Consider the following 24,000-nt stretch of genomic DNA (forward strand, 5'->3'; position numbering starts at 1 on the left):
AGTGGAAGGATATTCAACAGTTCCCAGTTGCACTGCAAAAAACTGAGTCCCTTGGCGGATGGATCTCTCGATAATGTAATGAGTCAGGCGATGTCAGAGCTTGGACTATCCACGGACCAATCGGCATCCAGAATCCCGCGCAGTAGGGTGGCTGGTTGAGCTGGGAGACGGGCCCTGGGAGCCGAGGAGGGATGGCGCCCCCTGGCTACACTGGTGCTGCGCCCGTCTCCCCTTCCGGGGCCACCTGGATGCCCGGCTTCGTGCCCAGGGCAGGAGAATGCTTTTGGGTGATGAGGCTGGATATCCCTGGGCGTGGAGAGAGGAGAAGAGGAGCGCAGAGTTTTGAAAAATTACTGGAAATTGAAACATTTACTGAAGATTAACACGAGTTTTCACTGATTTTTCCCCCCAAAGGTGCATTTCAAAACCAGATTTTTTTCTTATAAAAAACAGTCTTGAAAATGGAATTTTAAAACCCCAAATGGTTTTCCAACCTGAAATTTTTAATGAAAAATACATTTTTAATCAAAACTTTTCATTTAACTGTTATGAAAAACAGATTCTTTTACTGAAAAAGGTTTTCAAAAAATGGCTGTTGCCCCCCCCGCAACACACGTAATAAACAGATTTTTTCCCCAGAAAAGACATTTTCTGAGAATCGATTTTTTTTTAACTCAAACGGCTTTTCAAAACCTGAACATTTTTCTGTTTCATTTTTCCATCAGAAAACTGGACAATACTTACAGGGAAATTCAGTGAACATTTTAATTACAAATTTCTGGTTTCTTTTTGGAAAAATTTCCACCAAAATGAAAAAAATTTGACATCCTCCCATCCAAATTTGATTTGGATTAAAAAATCTGTTTATGGCAGGAAAAATCTCCCCCTGTTCTGTAGCTGGACCCCTCGTCCTAGGGAACCCACTGGGGAAACGACCTATGTTCTTCACCTCTCAAGGCATGTCTGGGATCCCCAGCTCACCCCTACAGTGATGGGTCCTATGGAATGAAGTCTGGGGGTCCTTTGACCCTGACCCTGCTTACCGGAGAGGACAAAGGCGGGGCCCACGGCCCAGGACAGGTAGAAGGCCCAGTTGTACCTGCGCTGGACCTGGGGGTGCTGGGGCGCGTAGATCACAAACACGAGGAACATCACCGAGGTGATCAGCCCGCAAGCTCCTACAGGCCAAAGGGAGAGTGTCAGGGGCACATGCCATCCATCACCACCAGGGGGAGCTGGCACTCTTGGGTCAAGCTTCTCTTCTATTCAGGTGAGCCAATGTGTGGAAATAATCCCCTACTGGCTATTCCATCCATCAATCGCCCCAACATACACCTCTATCCATCCATCCATCCATCCATCCATCCATCCATCCCCCAACACACCCCTCCAACAATCCATCCATCCCCCCCAACACACCCCTCCATCCATCCATCAATCCATCCTCCCAACACACCCCTCTATCCATCCATCCCCCCAACACACCCCTCTATCCATCCATCCATCCATCCATCCCATACACACCCCTCTATACATTCATCCATCCATCATTCCATCCATCCATCCCAACACACACCTCCATCCATCCATTCATCCATCCATCCATCAACATACACACCGCTCCATCCATCCTTCCATCCCCCCACCCATCCATCCCCTGAACACATCCCTCTATCCTTCCATCCATCCACATACACCCCATCCCCCAACATCCTTCCATCCATCCCCATACACACCTCTCTATATATTTATCCATCCATCATTCCATCCATCCATCCCCCCAACACACACATCCATCCATCCATCCATCCATCCACACGTGCCCCATTCCTCTCTCCACGCACCCATCTATCCCCGTACACTCCTCTCTATCCATCCATCCATCCACCCCACCCACACACCTATCTCCACACCCCACCCTGTCCATCCAACCATACACACCCCATCGTCTATTCCTCCCTCCTTCTCCAGAAACACCCCTCTAGCCATCCATCTGCCCAGCCAACCCCGTCCCCACCCCTCTAGCTATCCATACTGAGGGGTGGGGATTTAGAGGGGAAGGATGGTCCCCTGATTAGGGACCTGGCTTAGGCTGCCTAAGTCCCAGGCTCAATTCCTTACTCTACCATCAGCTCCCTGCTTGGCCATGGTCAAGTCACTCAGCCTTTCGGTGCCTCAGTTTCCCATCTATACAGTGGGGCTGGCTGCCTGCCTACAGGGGTGTTGTGAAGCTAATCCCTTACAGACCATGAAGCGCTTTGAGATCTACCGATGAGAAGGGCCGTATAAGAAACAGGCATTATCGTTCTATCCAACGCTGGTCATCAACCAGCCACTGCTCCCCACTGGGGAGGTGGCTGCGTCTCAAGGCCCAGTCTGCCTCCCCTGCGCTACCTGCTGTGAAACAAGTCATGGCCGAGACGTTGGTTTCCGGGAAGAACTTGTTCGCCTGGCGGAGGAAGGAATCCAGGCAGCACAACACGGCGATGATGGCGGTGATGATCCCCACCAGCACGAACCCCCGGCTGGCATCCAGCACATCTGGGGGGCATTTGGAGAATCAGAGGGGTAGCTCAGCCCACCCGCCCACCCTCCCAGCCCTAGACACATGCCCATCTCAGCTGCAAGAACAATGAACAATGATCAGCTACAGACAATTGAAGCTGGATGGGGGATCTGGGTGAAGGCCGATCAACAGCGGCTGGGGGATCCGGCCCCGTCAATTCCGGCAGAGCAACAGCCAATCTACACCGGCTGGGGGATCCAGCCCTGTCAACTCTGGTGGATCTACAACCAATCAACGCCAGCTGGGGGATCTGGCCCTGTCAACTCCGGCAGAGCAAGGGCCAATCAACACTGGCTGCAGGATCCGGCCTCATCAACCCCAGTGGATCTACAACCAATCAACACCGGCTGGGGGATCCGGCCCCATCAACCCTGGTGGATCTACAACCAATCAACACCGGCTGGGGGATCCGGCCCCGTCAACCCTGGTGGATCTACAACCAATCAACACCGGCTGGGGGATCCGGCCCCATCAACCCTGGTGGATCTACAACCAATCAACTCCGGCTGGGAGATCCGGCCCCGTCAACTCCGGCGGATCTACGGCCGATTGACCCAGCCCCGGTGGGCCAATGGCTGCCAGAGGGGGACACGTACTTGTCCTGGGAGGCAGGTTCTTGCAGAAGGTCCCCTTGCACACAGTCCATATCCCGAAATGCACAATCCCTATGTCCGAGCGGAAGAGCAGCCAGCAGGGACACACCCCGATGACGAGGATGAGAAGGAAACTGAGGCAGGTTAGAGCGATGCTCACCACCCGGTAGGGGAACATGGCGTGTGAGGTGACGGGCTCCGGGGGGCTGAGGTAACCTGTAGGGAGAGACGCCAGGGATGGGAGGAGCTGGGCTGACGCACGGGCAGTAGAGAGCTGGGGACAGCAGCTCGGGCCTAACAGCACCGCTCGAGGGCCGCTGGCCGGGGGAAAAGCCCGGAGAATGTACACACCTGAGTCTGCAGAAAGCCTGAGTCCATTGCTCTAGGGGGGGGTGTCAGATGGATAAATGGATGGAGGGGGGCGTAGGGGGATGGAGGAGTGGGGACAGATGCGGTGTTTATGGGGATGGAGGGATGGGGGAGGGAGACATGGATGGAGACGTGCATATGGGGACAGAGGGATGGAGGGAGGAAAGGATAGAGAGATGGGTGGAGGGAGGAGTGGATAGAGGGAGGGAGAGGGGATGGAGGGGTGCGTATAGAGACAGAGGCATGGACGGATGGAGAGGTGGATGGATGGGGTGGTGGAGGGATGGACGGATGGAGAGAGGATGACAGATGGAGGGAAGGTGGATGGAGGGAGGATGGAGGGGGGATGGATGTATGGTGGGAAGGACATTTGGATGGAGGAGGGATGGATGGGGGGAGGGATAGATGGATGGAGAGGTGGATGGATGGGGACAGAGGGACGGATGGATGGAGGGGTGGAGGGAGGGGGAGATGGATGGTTGGATAGATGGAGAGGGACGAATGGATGGGGGGGATGGAGGGAGGGGGATGGAAGGATGGAGGGATAGACGGATGGGGACAGAGGGAGGGGGATGGAGGGGTGGAGGGAGGAGGGATGGAGGGAGGAGGGATGGACAGATGGTTGGAGGAGGGATGGATGGATGGATAGGGACGGATGAATGGAGGGATGGAGGGGTGGATGGAGGTGGATGGATGCGTATGGGGATGGAGGGGTGGACGGATGGGGATGACAGATGGAGGGAGGGGGGATGGAGGGAGGATGGAGGGGGGATGGACGTATGGTGGGAAGGACATTTGGATGGACGTATGGTGTGATGGACAGATGGACGGATGGATGGAGGGGTGGAGGGATGGGGATGGACGTATGGTGGGATGGAGGATGGATGGATGGATGGATGGATGAATGGAGGGATGGAAGGGTGGATGGAGGGGTGGAGGGATGCGTACGAGGATGGAGGGGTGGACAGATGTGGACAGAGGGATGGACCCTTACTCCAGCCACCAACCCTGTCTCTGCGGTTCCGCCCAGCGTTGATGCCGGGGGCTCCTGGTCACTGCTCGCTCTCACAGACACGTCCGGGGCTGGTCGCACTGAGCTGGGGCGGCCGGGTGGGGCAGCAGCACCCAGGAACCGGGGGGCAAACAACCCCTCTCGGCTGCGATGGCGGCTCTGTCTGGGGGCCCCCAACGGCTGGTGGAACCTCTGAGCACGTCCAACTGCCGTGGAACCTTCCACCCACCGAGCCGGGCCCATGGCCGGGCCCACATGGCCGATGCCCGGGGCGGGGCGGGGGGGGGGGCCTTTGCAAATAGCGACGGGGCTAATCCCGGGTGTGGGAATTGATGGATGGATGCCGAGATCCGAACCCATTGGGAACGGAAGGGGGTGACTCTGAACAGAACCTGCTGCCTGGTCTTTCCAAACTTTCCAAACTTTCCAACTCAACCTTGACTTCATACCGCTTGGAGATGTTACTGTGCAGAAGGAAAATGCTGCTCTTGGTGTCACTGAAACAATGACATTGTTTCATGGCCTTGTCCGATCAAACAGGGGAGTTTTGTGAGGGAGTTTACAGCAGGGTGTGGGTGGGAGCTAGATACATTTAACATTCCTTAAACTAAGAGCCCAAATCACCCCCGGATAGAAACAAAGCAACAGAGGAACGAGGTTCAGGAGTCAAAAGACAATGCAGGTAGAAGTCCAGCAACAGGGTGGGAACTATCCAATTTATTGCACCCAATGCAGCATGTCTGATTACCCGCCCTAGGGGCAGGTGGCGTATGTGTGTGTTCGGTGCAAGGAGCTTCTGGCCCTCAGAGACCATGTACGGAGTCTGGAGACCAGAGTGGCTAAACTGGAGGAGCTGAGGGAGACAGAGAGGGACATAGATGAGACTTTCCAGGACACAGTAGAACGGTCCCACCCCCGGTCTCCCAGTCTCTGTGCTGCTGAGGAGGATGAAAGCCTCAGGGAAGGAGAACATCCAACTGGAGCAGCTGATGAGGTGGTTTCCTCTTGCACTGAGGACACCTCGCCAGGGGAGGGAGCTCCAGTTATTAGGAAGAGACCGGTATTAGTAATGGGCGATTCGAATATTAGAAACGTAGCTAGCTGGGTTTGTGACGACCGGGAGAACCACATGGTGACTTGCCTGCCTGGTGCGAAGGTTGCGGATCATCTCGAGACATCTGAATAGACGTATGTGCAGTGCTGGGGAGAAGCTGGTGGTCGTGGTACATGTAGGTACCAGTGACATAGGGAAGAACAGGAGAGACGTCCTGGAGGCCAAATTTAGGCTGCTAGGTAAGAGATTGAAGTCCAGGACCTCCATGGGAGCATTCTCTGAAATTCTCCCAGTTCCACGCGCAGGGCCAGTTAGGCAGAACTGCAGGTTCTCAATGCATGGATGAGATGATGGTGTGGGGAGGAGGGGTTTAGACTTATTAGGAACTGGGGAAACTTTTGGGAAAGGCGGTATCTATACAGGAGAGATGGGCTCCACCTAAACCAAAATGGAACCAGATTGCTGGCATGTAACATTAAAAAGGTTGTAGAGCAGTTTTTAAACTAAGGGCTGAGGGAAAGCCAACAGGTGCGAAGGAGCATGTGGTTCGGACAGAGACATCCCTTAGGGGAGGATCTATAAATGGAGATTCTCTATGTCCTAGTGAGGAGGAGAGGATGGAAGATGATAAAATACAGGCAGGGTCTGATGAGAAACAGTCAAATGAAAAAAAGTCCCATTCAATTACATCATGTAATGGCAGACAGCTAAAAAGGGACAATTTTTTAAAGTGCTTATATACCAGAGCTAGGAGTCTAAATAATAAGATGCGTGAAATTGAGTGCCTCGTACTAAATGAGGATATCGATGTAACAGGCATCACAGAAACTTGGTGGAATGAGGATAATCAATGGGACACAGTTATACCAGAGTACAAAATCTATCCGAAGGACAGACCAGGTCGTGCTGGTGCGGGAGGGGTAATATATGTGAAAGAAAGCGTAGAATCAAATGAAGTAAAAATCTTAAATGAACCAAACTGTCCCATCGAATCTCTCTGGATAGTAATTCCATGCTCTAATTACAAGAATATAGCGGTAGGGATCTATTACCGACCACCTGGCCAGCATGGTGATAGCGACTGTGAAATGCTCAGGGAGATTAGAGAGGCTATTAAAATAAAAAACTCAGTAATAATAATGGGGGATTTCATCTATCCCCATATTGACTGGGTACATGTCACCTCAGGATGGGATGCAGAGATAAAGTTTCTTGACACCTTAAATGACTGGTCTTGGAGCAGCTGGTCCTGGAACCCCCAAGACAAGAGACAATTCTTGATTTAGTCCTAAGTGGAGCACAGGATCTGGTCCAAGAGGTGAATATAGTTGGACTGCTTGGTAATCATGACCATAATATAATTAAATGTAACCTCCCTGTGGTGGGGAAAACTCCACAGCAGCCCATCACGGTAGCATTTAATTTTAGAAGGGGGAACAACACAAAAACGAGGAAGTTAGTGAAACAGCAATTAAAAGGTACAGTGCCAAACGTGAAATCCCTGCAAGCTGCGTGGACACTTTTTAAAGACACCATAATAGAGGCTCAACTCAAATGTATACCCCAAATTAAAACCCATAGTTAGAGAACCATAAAAGTGCCACCGTGGCTAAACAACAAAGTAAAAGAAGCACTGAGAGGCAAAAGGCATCCTTTAAAAAGTGGAAGTTAAATCCTACTGTGGAAATAGAAAGGAGAATAAACTCTGGCAAGTGAAGTGTAAAAATAGAATTAGGAAGGCCAAAGAAGAATTTGAAGAACAGCTAGCGAAAGACTCAAAAAGTAATAGCAAAAATTACATCAGAAGCAGGAAGCTACTAAACAACCAGTGGGGCCACTGGACGATCGAGGTGCTAAAGGAGCACTCAAGGACGATAAGGCCATTGCGGAGAAACTCAATGAATTCTTTGCATCGGTCTTCATGGCTGAGGATGTGAGGGAGATTCCCAAACCGGAGTCATTCTTTTTAGGTGACAAATCTGAGGAACTGTCCCAGATTGAGATGTCCTTAGAGGAGGTTTTGGAACCAATTGATCAGTTAAACAGCAATAAGTCACCAGGACCAGATGGCATCACCCAAGTGTTCTCGAGGAACTCAAATGTGAAATTGCAGAACTACTAACGGTGGTATGTAACCTATCATTTCAATCACCTTCTGGACAGATGACTGGAGAATAGCGAAGGTGACACCAATTTTTCCAAACGGCTCCAGAGGTGACGCTGGCAGTTACAGGCCGGTAACCCTGACTTCAGTACCGGGCAAACTGGTTGAAACGTCCCTGAGATTTAATCTCAATCTGCTCTGCTGCAGTTTGAACCCGTTGCCGTTGTCCTGCCCTTTGGGACGAGAGAGAACAGCTTTTCTCCAGCTTCCGTATGGCAGCCTTTCAAACCGCGATCATGTGCCCCTCCCCCATCTCTTTTCCACACTAACCAGCCCAGTTCCCTCAGGCTGTGCCCCAGGGCTTCCATTCCATCCCTTCGATCATCTTTATCCCTCGCCTCTGGATCCTTTCCAGGTTCTCTGCATCCTTTCTATACGTTGGTGACCAGAACTGGACACAGTCCTCCAGCTGAGGCCTAGCCAGCGCCGAGTAGAGCGGTACTGTCACCTCCCGTGACGTGCCTGTTCTGCCCCTGTTCATGCAACCTGAAATTGCATTTGGTTTTTTTGCACCAGCATCGCATTGCTGATTCCTGTCGAGGTTGTGAACCAGCCCAACTCCCAGCTCCTTCTCAGCAGGGGCAGGGCCGGCTCTAGGCACCAGCAAAGCAAGCAGGTGCTTGGGGCGGCACATTTGCAGGGGCGCAAGAATCCAGCCTGGGAGCTGAGAACCAACAGGGGGGCCCTGGGAGCTGTAGTTCCTTGGTTAGCTCCCTGCCTATAGAGCCAGCCCTGGAGCAGGGAAAAAACTACATTTCCCAGCATTCCCTTGGCCATTAGCAACAGGAAAGGGTGGGGGAAGGCGTATGGAACTGAAACCTGCAGCTTGCTGTGAATGGTAGGGACAGAGCCAGCTCTAGGTTTTTTGCTGCCTCCCCTGCCCCGCCCTGGGCTCCCCCCGCACCCCTGTGTTGCCCCAGCCCTGGACTCTCCCCTGCCCACACCCCCTGCTGCCCCAGCTCTGGCCCCCACCTGCACCCCCCTGCTGCCCTAGCCCTGGGCTCTCCCCCCCCACATCTCCTGCCACCCCAGCCCTGGGCTCTTCTCCCCCCCCACACCCGCACCCCCTGCCGCCCCAGCTCCAGCCCCCACCTGCACCCCCTGCCGCCCCAGCCCTGGGCTCTCCCCCAAAGAAGGAATTGGGGGGACTAAATGGACAGTGCACCTCTCTATCTGAAGCCTAGCAAGGGAGGTACATGGATCCCACTAGAATTTAAAATGAAAAGTAAGGGAGGGGAGGCTCTGCTAGACTGGGCAGCTTTAGATACAGAACCAGGCACATAGGAGGATTTCCACTTCTGAGTCATGGAAGCAGAAACTGACTTTTCTTTTCCAGATTTGAACACCCTCAAAATTCAGGAGTGCTCAAGCTCAATTTGGGCAGCTGTTACTTCATTTCTCCCCAATCAAATCTACTGATCCCCTGTAACTCGCTGTAGGAAAAGTAGAATAAATTGAGCAAGCAATGCTTCCCAGTGGTTATTAGGACTGGAATTGCTATTTTCAACAGCCATTGCTTTTTTGGTTTTTTTTAGTTTTAGTTTTATTTGTTTAAAAGGAAGACAGTGATATCGCATTGGCAAATTCCCCATAGAAACAAAGAGTGGACCAAAAGAATAATAAAGGCACCTCAACTTTTCCTCATTTATGTAGGACAGGCTTATAATATGCATCCACATATCCTCCAATCACACAAGCTGAAAATGGTTCCACTTTACTGCTGTTCTGTAACCATATGGGAACCAATCCTGTCTGTGTTCTGTGCACATCCAAAATTCCTGCTGAATGACCCGTCCTGGGAGCGAGTTACCAGTGACCCAGGGCTGCAGCGGAAGGAGGAGGGGGGGGGGGGCGAGCCCAGGGCTGGGGTGGGGGGGCAGCCAAAAATTTTTTTGCTTGGGGCAGCAAAAAACCTAGAGCCGGCCCTGAGCAGTGCTCCTGCCAAACCAGTTCTTCCCCATCCTGTGTTTGTGCATTTGGTTTTCCTTCCCTAAGTGGAGCACCTTCCATTCGTCCTTGATGAATTTCATTGTGTCGTCTACAGCCCAGTTCTCCAAGTTATCGAGACCCCTCTGAATTTTAGTTCCATCTTCCAAAGTGTTGGCAGCTCCCCCAAGCTTTGTGTCGTCTGCAGATCTGACCAGTCTGCTCCCTAGTGCTCCATCCAGGTCATCGATAAAGACGTTAAACAACCCGGTTCCCAGAACAGATCCCTGTGGAACCCCACTTGGGATCTGCCGTCCATCGGCCATTCCATTAACCGTCACTCGCTGTTTGCGGTTGAACCAATTCTGTATCCACGTCTTGGTAGTTCCGCCGAGCCCTCTCGCACAGTGATGCTGTGACAAGCGACAAACCTCTGGCAGGTCCTGCCCTTTCACGGCCATCCCCAGGCAGGGACACGCCCAGCTGAGTCCAGGAATGGTCTCCCAGCCTCTCGTGAACCATGAATAGGGAGACTCCAGCCAGTTCCCCCCAGCTCCCCGGCCTTGCAGCCCAGACCTGTACGGTCCTGCCCTGGTCAGAAGCCTGGCCAATGTGGGCTCATTGGAGAAGACACGCCCCAGCCTTTGTAAACTGAGCTGAGATCTCCCCGTACCAAACACACCGGTTTAGGGGGAATACGAAGCAGGTTGATTAGCTGCAGACAGAGTTAAAGTGATTAGAAGCAGCGAGGGTAGAGCTCACAGTTGGTTATCAAAGGCAATTCGCCGTCGGAGCTGCACGGACTGAGCAGGATCTGAATCACGCCGGGTCTCGCCCTGGCAGATGGTACGAGCAGGTGACAGATCCTCAATACACAGGCTGGGATTCCCCTCCTAGCCCGGGACCCCCCTCCCCAGTTCTGGGAGGCCGATGGGGCAGGAGAGGCATCGAAAAACGGACTGTCTCAGGGTGACCCTCGTACCTTCATCCCTGGATTAGAGACCAGGACGATAGGGGCTGGAATGATGCTAACAGGGGGCAGGGACTTAGGTTACAACAGTGCCCCCTGCAGCACAGCGCCCCCTAGCGTCACCCTGGGGCATCGGGACCAGCACTGCCTGCCAGGGGAGAGTCCCCCATCCCGCTCCCTGCAGCACAGCGCCCCCTAGTGCCGCCCAGGGGCATCGGGACCGGCCCTGACTGCCAGGGGAGAGTCCCCCATCCCGCCCCCTGCAGCACAGCGCCCCCTAGCGCCACCCTGGGGCATCGGGACCGGCCATGACTGCTAGGAGAGAGCCCCCACCCCGTCCCCTGCAGCACAGCGCCCCCTAGTGCCGCCCAGGGGCATCGGGACCGGCCCTGACTGCCAGGGGAGAGCCCCCACCCCGCCCACTGCAGCACAGCACCCCCTAGCGCCACCCTGGGGCATCGGGACCGGCCCTGACTGCTAGGAGAGAGCCCCCACCCTGCTCCCTGCAGCACAGCGCCCCCTAGCGCCACCCTGGGGCATCGGGACCGGCCCTGACTGCTAGGGGAGAGCCCCCACCCCGCTCCCTGCAGCACAGCGCCCCCTAGCTCCGGGGAAGGTTCCGTGGCAGTTGGAGGCGGCTGCAGACAGGCCGGGGCGGAGGGGGTCTCTGGGGCCATGGGATGGGGCTGCGATCGGCTCTCCGACATGGGCCTGCAGCCCCGATGGAAACAAGGGTCCCGATGCCGGGAACAGCCAGTGAGTGAGTAAGGCTGGGAGGGGAGAGATCTGGGCCCCGAAAACACCCTGAGAGCAGCCGGGCCCAGAAAGAGAGAGCGGGAGGGAGGGAGGGTGTGTGTGGGGGGATAGATAGATAGATAGATAGATAGAGGGGGTGTATGGAGATAGATAGATAGATAGATAGATAGATAGATAGATAGATAGGTAGATAGATGGGGTGGATGGGGATAGATAGATAGATAGAGGGGGTATACGGGGATGGAGGGACAGACATGAGTTGTATGGGAATGGCTAGACAGACGTGGAGTGTATGGGGATGGACGGAGGGAGGGAGGGGCTGTACAGGGATGGACAGACAGACGGAGGCTGTACGGGGCTGGACAGATGGACAGGGGGTGTACGGGATGGACAGACAGACAGAGGGTGTACGGGGATGGACAGGCAGACACGGGGTGTATGGGGATGGACAGATGGACAGGGGGTGTTTGGGGATGGACAGAAAGACAGGGGGTGTACAGGGATGGATGAACAGGGGGTGTACAGGGGATGGATGGACGGACAGGGGGTGTATGGGGATGAACAGACAGGGTGTGTTCAGGGATGGACAGAGGCTGCATGGGAACGGAGGGATGGACAGGGGGTGTTCAGGGATGGACGGACAGGGGGTGTACGGGGCTGGACAGATGGACGGGGAGGGACGGATGGACAGGGGGTGTTTGGGGATGGACAGACAAGGGGTCTATAGGGATGGAGGGACACACAGGGGGTGTACGGGGCTGGACAGATGGACGGGGATGGACGGACGGACGGGCTGTACGGGGATGGACGGACGGACAGGGGGTGTACGGGGATGGACGGACGGACGGGGGTGTTCGGGGATGGACGGACAGGGGTGTACGGGGATGGACGGACGGACAGGGGGTGTTCAGGGATGGACGGACAGGGGTGTACAGGGATGGACGGACGGACGGGGGTGTTTGGGGATGGACGGACAGGGGTGTACGGGGATGGACGGACGGACAGGGGGTGTTCAGGGATGGACGGACAGGGGTGTACGGGGATGGACAGATGGACAGGGGCTGTACAGGGATGGAGGGATGGACAGATGTGGGAATGGATGAGGGGTGGGGGTGGTGCCAGAAGGGGTCTCCCTGCCCCTGCTCAGCCTCTCGTCTCCCCGCAGGGCTCCCCTGTCCCGCGGCCCGTGGACCCTGCGCTGTCTGGGCGCTGGCACCACCTGCTGCAGCCTGGGGCTGCTCCTCGTCGCCGTCCTGAGCCCCCGCTGGCTCCTCATCGACTCCGAGGACGACGGGTACCACAGCGGGGTCTGGTGGCTCTGCTCCCGCCCCGTGTGCGCCGGCATCGTCACCGAGACGGGTACGGGACGGGCCTGCCCCCCCGCCCAGCTCTGCCGGTGCCCCTCGCTCCCGACCCACAGCCTCCTGCCCCCAGGGCCTGCCCCCCTCAGCTCTGCTGGTGCCCCTCGCTCCCGACCCACAGCCTCCTGCCCCCAGGGCCTGCCCCCCTCAGCTCTGCTGGTGCCCCTCGCTCCCGACCCACAGCCTCCTGCCCCCCCCCAGCTCTGCCGGTGCCCCTCGCTCCCGACCCACAGCCTCCTGCACCCCCTAGCTCTGCCAGTGCCCCTCGCTCCCGACCCACAGCCTCCTGCCCCCCCCAGCTCTGCCGGTGCCCCTCGCTCCCGACCCACAGCCTCCTGCCCCCAGGGCCTGCCCCCCTCAGCTCTGCCGGTGCCCCTCGCTCCCGACCCGCAGCCTCCTGCCCCCCCCAGCTCTGCCGGTGCCCCTCACTCCCGACCCACAGCCTCCTGCCCCCAGGGCCTGCCCCCCCCGCCCAGCTCTGCCGGTGCCCCTCACTCCCGACCCACAGCCTCCTGCCCCCAGGCCCTGGGCTCCCCCCAGCTCTGCCAGTGCCCCTCACTCCCGACTTGCAGCCCCCCCGCACTTATCCCAGCGCTGGGCTCCCCCCACCCAGCTGTGCTGCTGGTTCCGTTGAGCCCGTTGGATTCCTGGTTCCCCACAGCTTACTTTAAGGCGATCCGGGCCCTGCTGCTGTTTGCGCTGCTGGCTTCGTCCGTGGCCGTGGCGTCTCTACTCGTCTCCATCAGACCCTTCGCCCGATGGCGGGGCTCTCGCTTCCTGGTCTCAGCCACGGCCAATTTCATCGCAGGTAAAACAATCACCTCCCTTCCCTCCCCTTCCCCGTCCCCCGGGGACACACACACCCCAGGCAGCCGCCAGCCCCGGCTACCTGGCACCAAGATGCAGCCACCTCTGGGGTGGGGCAGCTGAGGAACAGCCACACATAACGGTGCACAGGGACGGCTCGCCCGGTGCTGAGATGCAGCCACCTCTGGGGCGGGACATCTGAGGAACAGCCGCATAGGCTGTGCATTGCCCCCTGGTGGCTGGTTACGGGTGGACCAAGGAGACGATGCAAACGCCCCCTAGTGGCCCCAGCTATGGGAGCAGTTTCCCTGTAGATCCCATCACAGGTGCACGGGGACAGGGGCTGGGGGGCTGGCTGCATTCTGGGGGTGTCTGGTCTCCCCAGGGCTGCTGGTGCTGATCAGTGTCGTGATCTTCACGGCCCATGTGATGCTGCACTCCGTCAACCCGCAGGCCCGGGCCTTCTTCGAATGGGCCTTTTTCCTCGGCTGGACCCTCTGCCCCCTCTTCGTCCTCAGCGGTGAGACCCCCCCACACACTCCTCCTCTGCCCCCGCAGGGCTCTGCCCCCTGGCAAGGCCGGGCGGTAGTAAGAGCTGCCCAGGGAGCCCCAGACCCCCAAGAGCTGCCCCAGCCCGTGTCCCTGCTCCCCAGGGTGCACCGCTGCCTGTGGGACCGAGACGCGGGGGCTCCGCTCCGGGCTCCTGCCCCCTCCCCGGGGCCTGCAGACGCGCTCTGCGGGGATCCCCGAGTCCCTCCTGCGCCCGCTGCCGCCTGGCCTTTGTGCCCGAGGCAGCAACCACGCGCGGCGCCGCTCCTGCCGCCCCTGGCCCGAGCCTGGCAGTTTGGGGGGCAACGCCCCCTCTGCGTGGGCATGGCCCCCCCAGCCTTCCCGGCCCCCAGGTGGGGGGGCAATTGTTCTCTGTGCCCAGGGCCCCTATAAATCTTTATGCACTTCTGCCCCCCCATCCCTTGGCCCCGGGGGGACAGACCGGAGGGGGTGAGCCCTGCCCCCCAGCTGGGGGCTCTGCCCTCTGACCCTCTCTCCTCTGCCCCCCAGGGATCCTGTCTCTGTTTGTCTACAGCAGCCTCCCGGCGCTGAGCCCCCGCGTGGGACCCCGGGACCTGCCCAGCCAGGACCTCGAGGAGATGCCGGGCCCGGGGGGGCTGGAGAAGGGCCCGGGGGCAGAGCCCCCCCCGCTGAGGCGGGTGACGCTGGTCCGGTGGGAGCTGGAGGGGGGCCCTGGAGCAGAGCCCCTCCCGGCCCCGCCGGGGCAGGTGACACCGGCCCAGGGGGAGCTGGAGGGGGGATTAGAGGGGGGCCCGGGGACAGAGCCCCTCCCGCTGGGGCAGGTGACACCGGCCCAGGGGGAGCTGGAGAGGGGGTTAGAGGGGGGCCCGGGGACAGAGCCCCTCCCGCTGGGGCAGGTGACACCGGCCCAGGGGGAGCTGGAGGGGGGATTAGAGGGGGGGCCGGGGGCAGAGCCCCTCCCGCTGGGGCAGGTGACGCCAGCCCAGGGGGGGCTGGAGGGGGGGCCGGGGGCAGAGCCCCTCCCACTGGGGCAGGTGATGCCGGCCCAGGGGGGGCTGGAGGGGGGGCCGGGGGCAGAATCCCTCCCACTGGGACAGGTGACGCCTGCCCAGGGGGGGCTGGAGGAGGGGTTGGAGGGGGGGCCGGCGGCAGAGCCCCTCCCGCTGGGACAGGTGACGCCGGCCCAGGGGGGGTTGGAGGAGGAGCAGGAGGGGGGGCCGGGGGCAGAGCCCCTCCTGCTCGGGCAGGAGGGGGTGACACAGGAGCCCAAGGATGAGTTCAAAGGGGATGTTTTGCCATAGGCGCCCTTTGGTGCCAATGAGCCCCAGGGTGCGAAGCGGGCACTGGGTCGGGTGCGATTGTGGGTATGCGCTGGGGCGATTGTGTGATTGCATGGGAGGGGGAGGGGAGAGATTGTGCAGTTGTGTTGCCGGGTGTGATTGTGTCTGTGTGTCTGGGCTTTGTTGCCTGGCGTTGCTCAAAGCCGGCGAATCTCCCCCTGCGTTTCCCTGGACACACGTGTCCGCGTCGTCTGACCAGAGAAGCTGTTTCTCCTTATTCATAATTATTCCGATTAATTAGTTCTCAATCACTCAAATGAAGGCTCCATTTGTGACACAACCGGCCTGTTGGCTCCTGAGTTTTGTGTGTTTGGGGGAGGGGGGGGGACTGACACCAAATTGGGTGTCCCGGGCGGGACCCGCTCCCCAGAGGTATTTGGGTGCCCAACTCCCCTGGGCACCCTGCTGAAAACGTCACCCCAATGCGCCGTGGCGGCCAACCGGGCTGCAGGAGTATTGGGAGCCGCTGGGCCAGGGAGCGAGAAGGAGGCAGAAAAGGCCCGAGCGCGGCTCTCTAAAGCCAGGGTCCGCCGCCCTTGGGACACGGCGCCGATCGGGCCGGCCCAGCTCCAGAGAGACACCTTAGAAATGGAAAAGGGGCAGAAAGGGGCAAAGGCCAAGCCTGGGTGCAAGGCGGCTTCCGTACAGGAAGAGCCGGAAAAGCCGGCGCGGGTCAGCGTAGGAATGAGACGGCGATGGGGAAAGGTGACCACGCGGGGGCTGGAGAGTGACCAGAGAAATGCGTCTGACGCCTCCCACGGGACAAACCCCACCAGTCGCCCAATGACACGAGCGGGCAGCCGGTGGCGTACAACGAGACGGAAGCACCGTTAACCTGGGGAACGCCTCGCTGGAGGACGCCGTGAGGGCCAATGGGGTTCCCAAAGAAATGAGATGAGTTCAGGGAGGAGCGGCCCATCGATGGCTGTTAGCCAGGGTGGGCAGAGACACACCCCCAGGCTCCGGCGCCCCTCAACCTCTGACTGCGGGGAGGGGACACAGACCCACGGATGCTCACCACAGTGTTCCCCCGGAGCGGTGTTGAGATCCCGGGGGGCTGCTGTTCCCAGGGGAGGAGTGGACAAGGGGGTGTTCCACCCCAGAAGGGGGAGCTGGAAGTGGGTCATTTCCTCTCCCCATCTCCAGGGCCCTCCTAGGAAACCCAAGTCGCAGGGAACGCTCCCCAAACTCCTTTGCTCGCCCACATCCTGCCCAGAGCATGTGGGAGCCGGTCCCCAGGACAGGGACAGAGCTAGTGGGTCGCACGAAGCCCCCCCCCCATCGTCCACATAGTGCCCTGTCCCCAAAGAGATGACCCCCGACGCCTGGCTGCCCGGGGACCAGCAAAGGGCCTCGGGCTGGTGTCAGGCCAGCACCCATGAGTCCATGGAAGGAAAAGACCTAAAGGGGATGGGAACCCGCTGCCAGGGGCTGGAGGAGATTGAGGACACCACTAGGGGGCGTGACCGCAGATGGGTCCCAGCAGAACCCCCGCTCGGCCACTAGGGGGCGTGACCAGTGAACAGGACCAGCTGATCTGCTGCCTGGACACTAGGGGGCGTGACCGGGGACCTGGTCCCAGCAGAACCCTCGCCCAGCCACTAGGGGGCGTGACCAGGACGGGCCCCCGGCACACTCCGGTGTGACTCCGCTTGACCCCGACTGGGGAAGGATCTTGTCCTGAAGCCGGGCTCTTCCCGAAGTAGGGAATTCGGGGGACAGTGGGTGACAGTTTCTGAGCTCCTGGGGGACGGCTGGACTCAGATCCACTCACCTCTTCGGAGCGATCGTCTGCCTGCCACGCAGAGCAGTGTGCCTCAGAGGAAGAAAATGCTGAGATGCAGCCACCTCTGGGGTGGGGCAGCTGGGGAACAGCTGCACATAACAACTCACAGGGAAGGCTCGCCCGGCACTGAGATGCAGCCACCTCTTGGCGGGGCAGCTGGAAAACAGCCACACATATCGCTGTATGGGAATGGCTCACCCGGTGCTGAGATGCAGCTATGTCTGGGGCGGGGCAACTGGGAAACAGCTGCACATAACACCGCACGGGGACAGCTCACCAGGGGCTGAGATGCACCCACCTCTGGGGCGGGGCAGCTGGGACCTGCCCCACAGCGATGCCGCCCGCGCCCTGCCGTGCGGTGCCCCCTGGAGGGGGGAAGGTTCCATGGCAGTTGGAGGGAGCTGCGGGGGGCAGGGAGGGGCTTTGCGCAGCGGGGACTCCTGCGAAGGGACTTTGGGGAGATCGGGGTGAAGCCCCAGGAGGCCCCAGGGTCCCCACAGCGTGTGGGGGGAGGGGCGATGCCCAGGCTCCCCCGTGGCGCCCCCCGGTGGCTGAACGGGACGTCGCCCTACAGAGCTGTCAGCAGCTGCTCCACCTGCCTCAGCTTCCTGCTGCTCTCGGCCGCCCTGCTGGGCCCCGGCTGGCGGGACGGGGGCCACCCCCAGGACGCCGGGGTCCTCGCCGGGCTGTGCACCAAGCTAGTCTGTGGGAGCACCAGACAGGCCAGCGGTAAGGGGGGACGGTGCCCCCCACTCCCGACCCACAGCCCCCTGCTAGCCCAGCCCTGGGCTCCCCCCCCTCAGCTCTGCCGGTGCCCCTCACTCCCGACCCGCAGCCCCTGCCAGCCCAGCCCTGGGCTCCCCCCTCCCCCACCTCTGCCAGTGCCCCCCACTCCCAACCCACAGCCCCCTGCCAGCCCAGCCCTGGGCTTCCCCCACCCCCAGCTCTGCCGGTGCCCCTCACTCCCGACCCGCAGCCCCCTGCCAGCCCAGCCCTGGGCACTCCCCCCCCAGCTCTGCCGGTGCCCCTCACTCCCGACCCGCAGCCCCTGCCAGCCCAGCCCTGGGCTCCCCCCCTCAGCTCTGCCGGTGCCCCCCACTCCCGACCCACAGCCCCCTGCTAGCCCAGCCCTGGGCTTCCCCCACCCCCCAGCTCTGCCGGTGCCCCCCACTCCCGACCCGCAGCCCCCGCTAGCCCAGCCCTGGGCTCCCCCCCCCAGCTCTGCCGGTGCCCCCCACTCCCAACCCACAGCCCCTGCCAGCCCAGCCCTGGGCTTCCCCCACCCCCAGCTCTGCCGGTGCCCCTCACTCCCGACCCGCAGCCCCCTGCCAGCCCAGCCCTGGGCACTCCCCCCCCAGCTCTGCCGGTGCCCCTCACTCCCGACCCGCAGCCCCTGCCAGCCCAGCCCTGGGCTCCCCCCCTCAGCTCTGCCGGTGCCCCCCACTCCCGACCCACAGCCCCCTGCTAGCCCAGCCCTGGGCACCCCCCCCCCCAGCTCTGCCGGTGCCCCCCACTCCCGACCCGCAGCCCCCGCTAGCCCAGCCTGGGCTCCCCCCCTCAGCTCTGCCGGTGCCCCCCACTCCCGACCCGCAGCCCCCGCTAGCCCAGCCCTGGGCTCCCACCCTCAGCTCTGCCGGTGCCCCTCACTCCCAACCCGCAGCCCCTGCCAGCCCAGGCCTGGGCTCCCCCCTCCCCCAGCTCTGGCCGGTGCCCCTCACTCCCGACCCGCAGCCCCCTGCCAGCCCAGCCCTGCCCCCCCAGCTTTGCCGGTGCCCCTCACTCCCAACCCGCAGCCCCTGCTAGCCCAGGCCTGGGCTCCCCCTCCCCCAGCTCTGCCAGTGCCCCTTACTCCCGACCCACAGCCCCCTGCCAGCCCAGCCCTGGGCTCCCCCCACCCCCCAGCTCTGCCGGTGCCCCTCACTCCCAACCCGCAGCCCCCTCTAGCCCAGCCCTGCCCCCCCAGCTCTGCCGGTGCCCCTCACTCCCGACCCGCAGCCCCCTGCCAGCCCAGGCCTGGACTCCCCCCACCCCCCAGCTCTGCCGGTGCCCCCCACCCCCGACCCGCAGCCCCCGCTAGCCCAGCCCTGGGCTTCCCCCCACCCCCAGCTCTGCCAGTGCCCCTCACTCCCGACCCACAGCCCCCTGCCAGCCCAGCCCTGGGCTCCCCCCTCCCCCAGCTCTGCCGGTGCCCCTCACTCCCGACCCGCAGCCCCCTGCCAGCCCTGGGCTCCCCCCCAGCTCTGCCGGTGCCCCTCATTCCCAACCTGCACCCTCTGCTAGCCCAGCCCTGCCCCCCCCCTCACTCAAAAGGACTGGGCAGGGTGGTGGGTCTTTAACCCCACGTTGCCCTTGGTGTCCCCGTAGATCTCCTGAGGGCCGCTCGCATCTGCCTGACCCTCGCCACTCTCACTGGCTTCCTGGCCGCCGTGGCCGTGCTCAGCCGCTGCTCCCGGCTTGCCCGCGTCGGGAAGGTGCCCAGCCTGCTGATCTCCACAGCAGCCAGCTTCACCGCAGGTAGCGCCGCGTTCCTCCCCGCCCAGCGCTGGCACACGGATAGATCTGGGGAGGGACATGGGGCTGGTTATACAGGGACCCCTCACCCGGCGCTGAGATGCGACCGCCTCTAGGGTGGAGCGCGGGGCCTGGTTATACAGGGACCCCTCACCCGGCGCTGAGATGCGACCGCCTCTGGGGTGGAGCACGGGGCCTGGTTATACAGGGACCCCTCACCCGGCGCTGAGATGCGACCGCCTCTAGGGTGGAGCGCGGGGCCTGGTTATACAGGGACCCCTCACCCGGCGCTGAGATGCGGCCGCCTCTGGGGTGGGGGGCGGAGGCTGGTTATACAGGGACCCCTCATCCAGTGCTGAGATGCGACCGCCTCTAGGGTGGAGCGCGGGGCCTGGTTATACAGGGACCCCTCACCCGGTGTTGAGATGCGGCTGCCTGTGGGGTGGGGTGCAGGGGGTGGTTATACAGGGATCCCTTGTCCGGTGCTGAGATGCGACCGCCTCTAGGGTGGAGCGCGGGGCCTGGTTATACAGGGACCCCTCGCCGATGCTGAGATGCAGCTGCCTCTGGGGTGGGGTGTGGGGGCTGGTTATACAGGGACCCCTCACCCGGTGTTGAGATGCGGCCGCCTCTGGGGAGGGACACGGGGCTGGTTATACAGGGACCCATCACCCGGCGCTGAGATGTGGCTGCCTCTAGGGTGGAGCGCGGGGCCTGGTTATACAGGGACCCCTCGCCGGTGCTGAGGTGCAGCTGCCTTTGGGGTGGGGGGTGGGGGTTGGTTATACAGGGACTCCTCACCCGGAGTTGAGATGCGGCTGTCTCTGGGGTGGGACACGGGGCTGGTTATACAGGGACCCCTCACCCGGAGTTGAGATGCAGCTGTCTCTGGGGTGAGACATGGGGCTGGTTATACAGGGACCCCTCGCCGGTGCTGAGATGCGCCTGTCTTTGGGGTGGGGCATGGGGCTGGCGGAAGAGCAGGTCCCTGGGGCAGCCGTAGGAAGTGGTAATTCTGCCCCACTTGCCTCTAGGGCTGTCTGGTTTAACTGCCATGGTGCTGTATACGCTGGCCGAGGCCCGCCATGCGGCCACGCTGAATATCACCTGGTCCTTCTGCCTGGCCTGGCTGGCGTTCACGCTGTCCATAGTGAACGGTGAGTGAGCCTGGGGGGCGCGTGGGGGGGGGGTAAAGGCCAGGCCATGGGGGCAGGGCTCCCTTATCTATCATCTCTCTGACTCAGCAGCTTCCTAGTGCTGGAGTATCTCCCCAGCAGCCTCCAGGCTGGCGGATCCCAAAGCACCTTGCGGGCTGGTTATCCAGCGCTGAGATGCAGCCACCTCTGGGGTGGGGCGCAGGGGCTGGCTATCCAGGGACCCCTCGCCCGGCGCTGAGATGCAGCCACCTCTGGGGTGGGGCGCGGGGGCTGGCTATCCAGGGAGCCCTCGCCCGGCGCTGAGATGCAGCCACCTCTGGGGTGGGGCGCGAGGGCTGGCTATCCAGGGAGCCCTCGCCCGGTGCTGAGATGCAGCCACCTCTGGGGTGGGGCGCGGGGGCTGGCTAGCCAGGGGACCCCTCGCCCGGCGCTGAGATGCAGCCACCTCTGGGGTGGGGCGCGGGGGCTGGCTATCCAGGGACCCTTCGCCCGGCGCTGAGCTGGGTTCTCTTCTCTTCTCTGTTCAGGTGTTTTCAGCTTGCTCACGCATGTGCTGTACCCCGAGCCGGGGCCCCAGCGCTGGCCATGCCTGGGGCCCGACGGGTGCCTGCATACCAGGACGCAGGAGCAGCTGGCTGGGGAGTGACAGGCCTGGAGATGGACCATGGGCAGGGGAGCAGGGGTGTGTGTGTGTGTGTGTGTGTGACCCCGCCACCTCACCCCCAGGGCCGGATTAAGGCAGGGGCTTTAGGGGCTGCAGGCCAGGACCCCGGCTCAAGGGGGACCCCGCAAAAATCAATCACCAGCAGCGATCTGCAACCCCGGGCCGTCTCTCTGCCTGGCTGGGCCCCACACCGCTCCCAGAAGCAGCCGGCCGCTGGCACGTCTCTCCTGGCGGATGGGGGGAGACGGCTCCGCGCACTGCCCCCACGCCTGGCACCAGGCACGGGCAGTGCACGGAGACTCCCACAGAGACGTGCTCCCTCTCAGACCTGCACCCCAACCCCCTGCCTAAGACTTGTATGCAGGGGCCCCACAAAATCTCATAGCCCCGGGCCCACGGGACAGTTAATCGGGCCCTGCCCATCCTGCTGGACCAGGCCAGCGACCGGACCCAGCGACCACCCAAGGCTCCACGCTGGGCCCAGCCCGGCCTCTCAGCCCTGGGGAGGGAGGTTTTGGCTCCACTTCCCGGCGGTGACTCGTCTACTTCGCTTTGGCGATTTTCTCACCATCGCCACCTTGGAAACGTGTATTAGCTGCAGAACAGCAGCGTCCTGGCTCCGGCCGGGGGGTGGGGGGTGGGGGGGTGGGGGGCAGGGCCCCCTGGTGCCACCCAAACACAGCCCAAAGAGACCCCACTCTCTGCCCAGGGAGAGAACCCAGGAGTCCTGGCTCCTACCCCCCTGCTCTAACCACTGGACCCCCCTCCCCTCCCAGAGCCAGGAGAGAATCCAGGAGTCCTGGCTCCCACCCCCCTGCTCTAACCACTGGACCCTACTCCCCTCCCAGAGCCAGGAGAGAACCCAGGAGTCCTGGCTCCCACCCCCCTGCTCTAACCACTGGACCCCCCTCCCCTCCCAGAGCCAGGAGAGAATCCAGGAGTCCTGGCTCCCACCCCCCTGCTCTAACCACTGGACCCCACTCCCCTCCCAGAGCCAGGAGAGAACCCAGGAGTCCTGGCTTCCAGCCCTGAAGCAGCAGCATCCCATTGAAGTCAAAGTGGGGCAAGTGGGGGTGGGGATTTCTTGTCCCCTTGTCGCTGGTGAGTTGCTGAGCTGTGTCTCTGATGCCCCCCCAAGAACCACAGAGACAGGAAGCCGGCGGGAGGATGGGGGGAGGTGGCCGGGTGCAGAGAGAGACACAGCTCAGAGAGCCAGCGAGAGAGAGAAAGGGCTGGGTGTAGGGATGGGGAGATAAACGGGGTGTCTGGGAAAGGATAGATATGGGGTACACAGGGATGGAGGGATGGATGGGGACACAAGGATTGGGGTACACAGGGATGGTTGGAGGGTTAGATGGGTGCACAGGGATTGGGGTACACAGGGATGGTTGGAGGGATGGATGGGGGTACAGAGGGATCAGGGTGCACAGGGATGGATAAACAGAGGGATGGATGGGGGACACAGGGATTGGGGTACACAGGGATGGAGGGATGGATGGGGGACACAGGGATTGGGGTTCACAGGGATGGTTGGAGGGATGGATGGGGGTACAGAGGGATCGGGGTACACAGGGATGGAGGGATGGGGGACACAGGGATTGGGGTACACAGGGCTCGACACATACTGTCTCCTCGGACGCATCTCTCTCCCCACCCAGCCCCACAAGCTCCTTCCTGCTAAATATCAGCCCCGCCCCCCGTGACCCCACCCGCTGGTTAGGGACAGCCCGGGCTGGGTGCAGCCGGACAGACTGTGCAGGGGGCACCCAAGAAGGTAAGAACACACTGTGCTCTGCTCCCCAACCCCGCCATGCGCCCCACTCTGGGCCCCTCTACCCTACAGCCCCCACGACCATTAGACCCCACTCCCCTTCCCGAGCCAGGGAGAGAACCCAGGAGTCCTGGCTCCCAGCCCCCCCTCCTCTAACCACTAGACCCAACTCCCCTCCCAGAGCTGAGGGGACAACCCAGGGGTCTTGAGCCCTGTGGGTGGTGTTGTGGGTCCCCAGTAGCAGAGAGGGGCTGGGGGGAGAGACCATGGGGTGACCGTCCAGGGGCAATGGAAAGAAATGAAGCCAAAGTGAGCAAGGGGGATGAGGGGCCAGATACTGGCTGGGGGGGTCCATGGGCTGAGCCGGGGTGGCAGGGAGGGGGCAGGATACCGGGCTAGGGGGGTCCATGGGGCTGATCCCCAGGGCGGGAGCCGCGAGCTGGCTGAGGGGGGCTGGGTTTGCGCGGGTCCCTGGCTGACGGGAAGGTGTAAGAACAGCTCAGGGAAGTGGCTGGGGTGTGAAAAGCAGACGCAGAGAACAGCAGCTCCGCTAACCACTGGAGAACGCTCCTCCCCGCCCTCACCAGGTCTAGCGAGAGACCCAGGCGTCCTGGCTCCCAGCCCCCACCCCCACCGTCTAGCTACTAGGCCTCACTCCCCTC

At 61.2% G+C, this 24,000-nt stretch overlaps 1 protein-coding gene and 1 long non-coding RNA gene across 2 annotated transcripts in view; one reads left to right on the plus strand and one right to left on the minus strand.

Annotated features, from left to right (window-relative positions):
* LOC135976848 (uncharacterized) overlaps nucleotides 1-24,000 on the minus strand; it is a 1,653,704-nt gene that overhangs the window by 668,704 nt on the left and 961,000 nt on the right. The gene's annotated exons all lie outside the window — the stretch shown is intronic.
* Nucleotides 3,336-21,549, plus strand: LOC135976879 (uncharacterized). Its single transcript, XM_065574626.1, has 10 exons — nucleotides 3,336-3,342; nucleotides 10,431-10,530; nucleotides 12,576-12,769; nucleotides 13,433-13,579; nucleotides 13,964-14,098; nucleotides 14,638-14,962; nucleotides 17,810-17,964; nucleotides 19,600-19,749; nucleotides 20,781-20,903; nucleotides 21,431-21,549. The coding sequence occupies exons 1-10, from the start codon at nucleotides 3,336-3,338 to the stop codon at nucleotides 21,547-21,549; spliced, it is 1,455 nt and encodes a 484-aa protein (XP_065430698.1).

This window comes from Chrysemys picta, chromosome 20 (assembly GCF_011386835.1).
Source record: "Chrysemys picta bellii isolate R12L10 chromosome 20, ASM1138683v2, whole genome shotgun sequence".
NCBI lineage: Eukaryota > Metazoa > Chordata > Testudines > Emydidae > Chrysemys > Chrysemys picta.

Excerpts from the sequence above, each read along its gene's own strand:
- LOC135976879 (XM_065574626.1), top strand. Across the intron at positions 12,770-13,432 it reads CGGCATCGTCACCGAGACGG|CTTACTTTAAGGCGATCCGG; the intron begins GTACGGGACGGG and ends GGTTCCCCACAG. Across the intron at positions 13,580-13,963 it reads CACGGCCAATTTCATCGCAG|GGCTGCTGGTGCTGATCAGT; the intron begins GTAAAACAATCA and ends TGGTCTCCCCAG.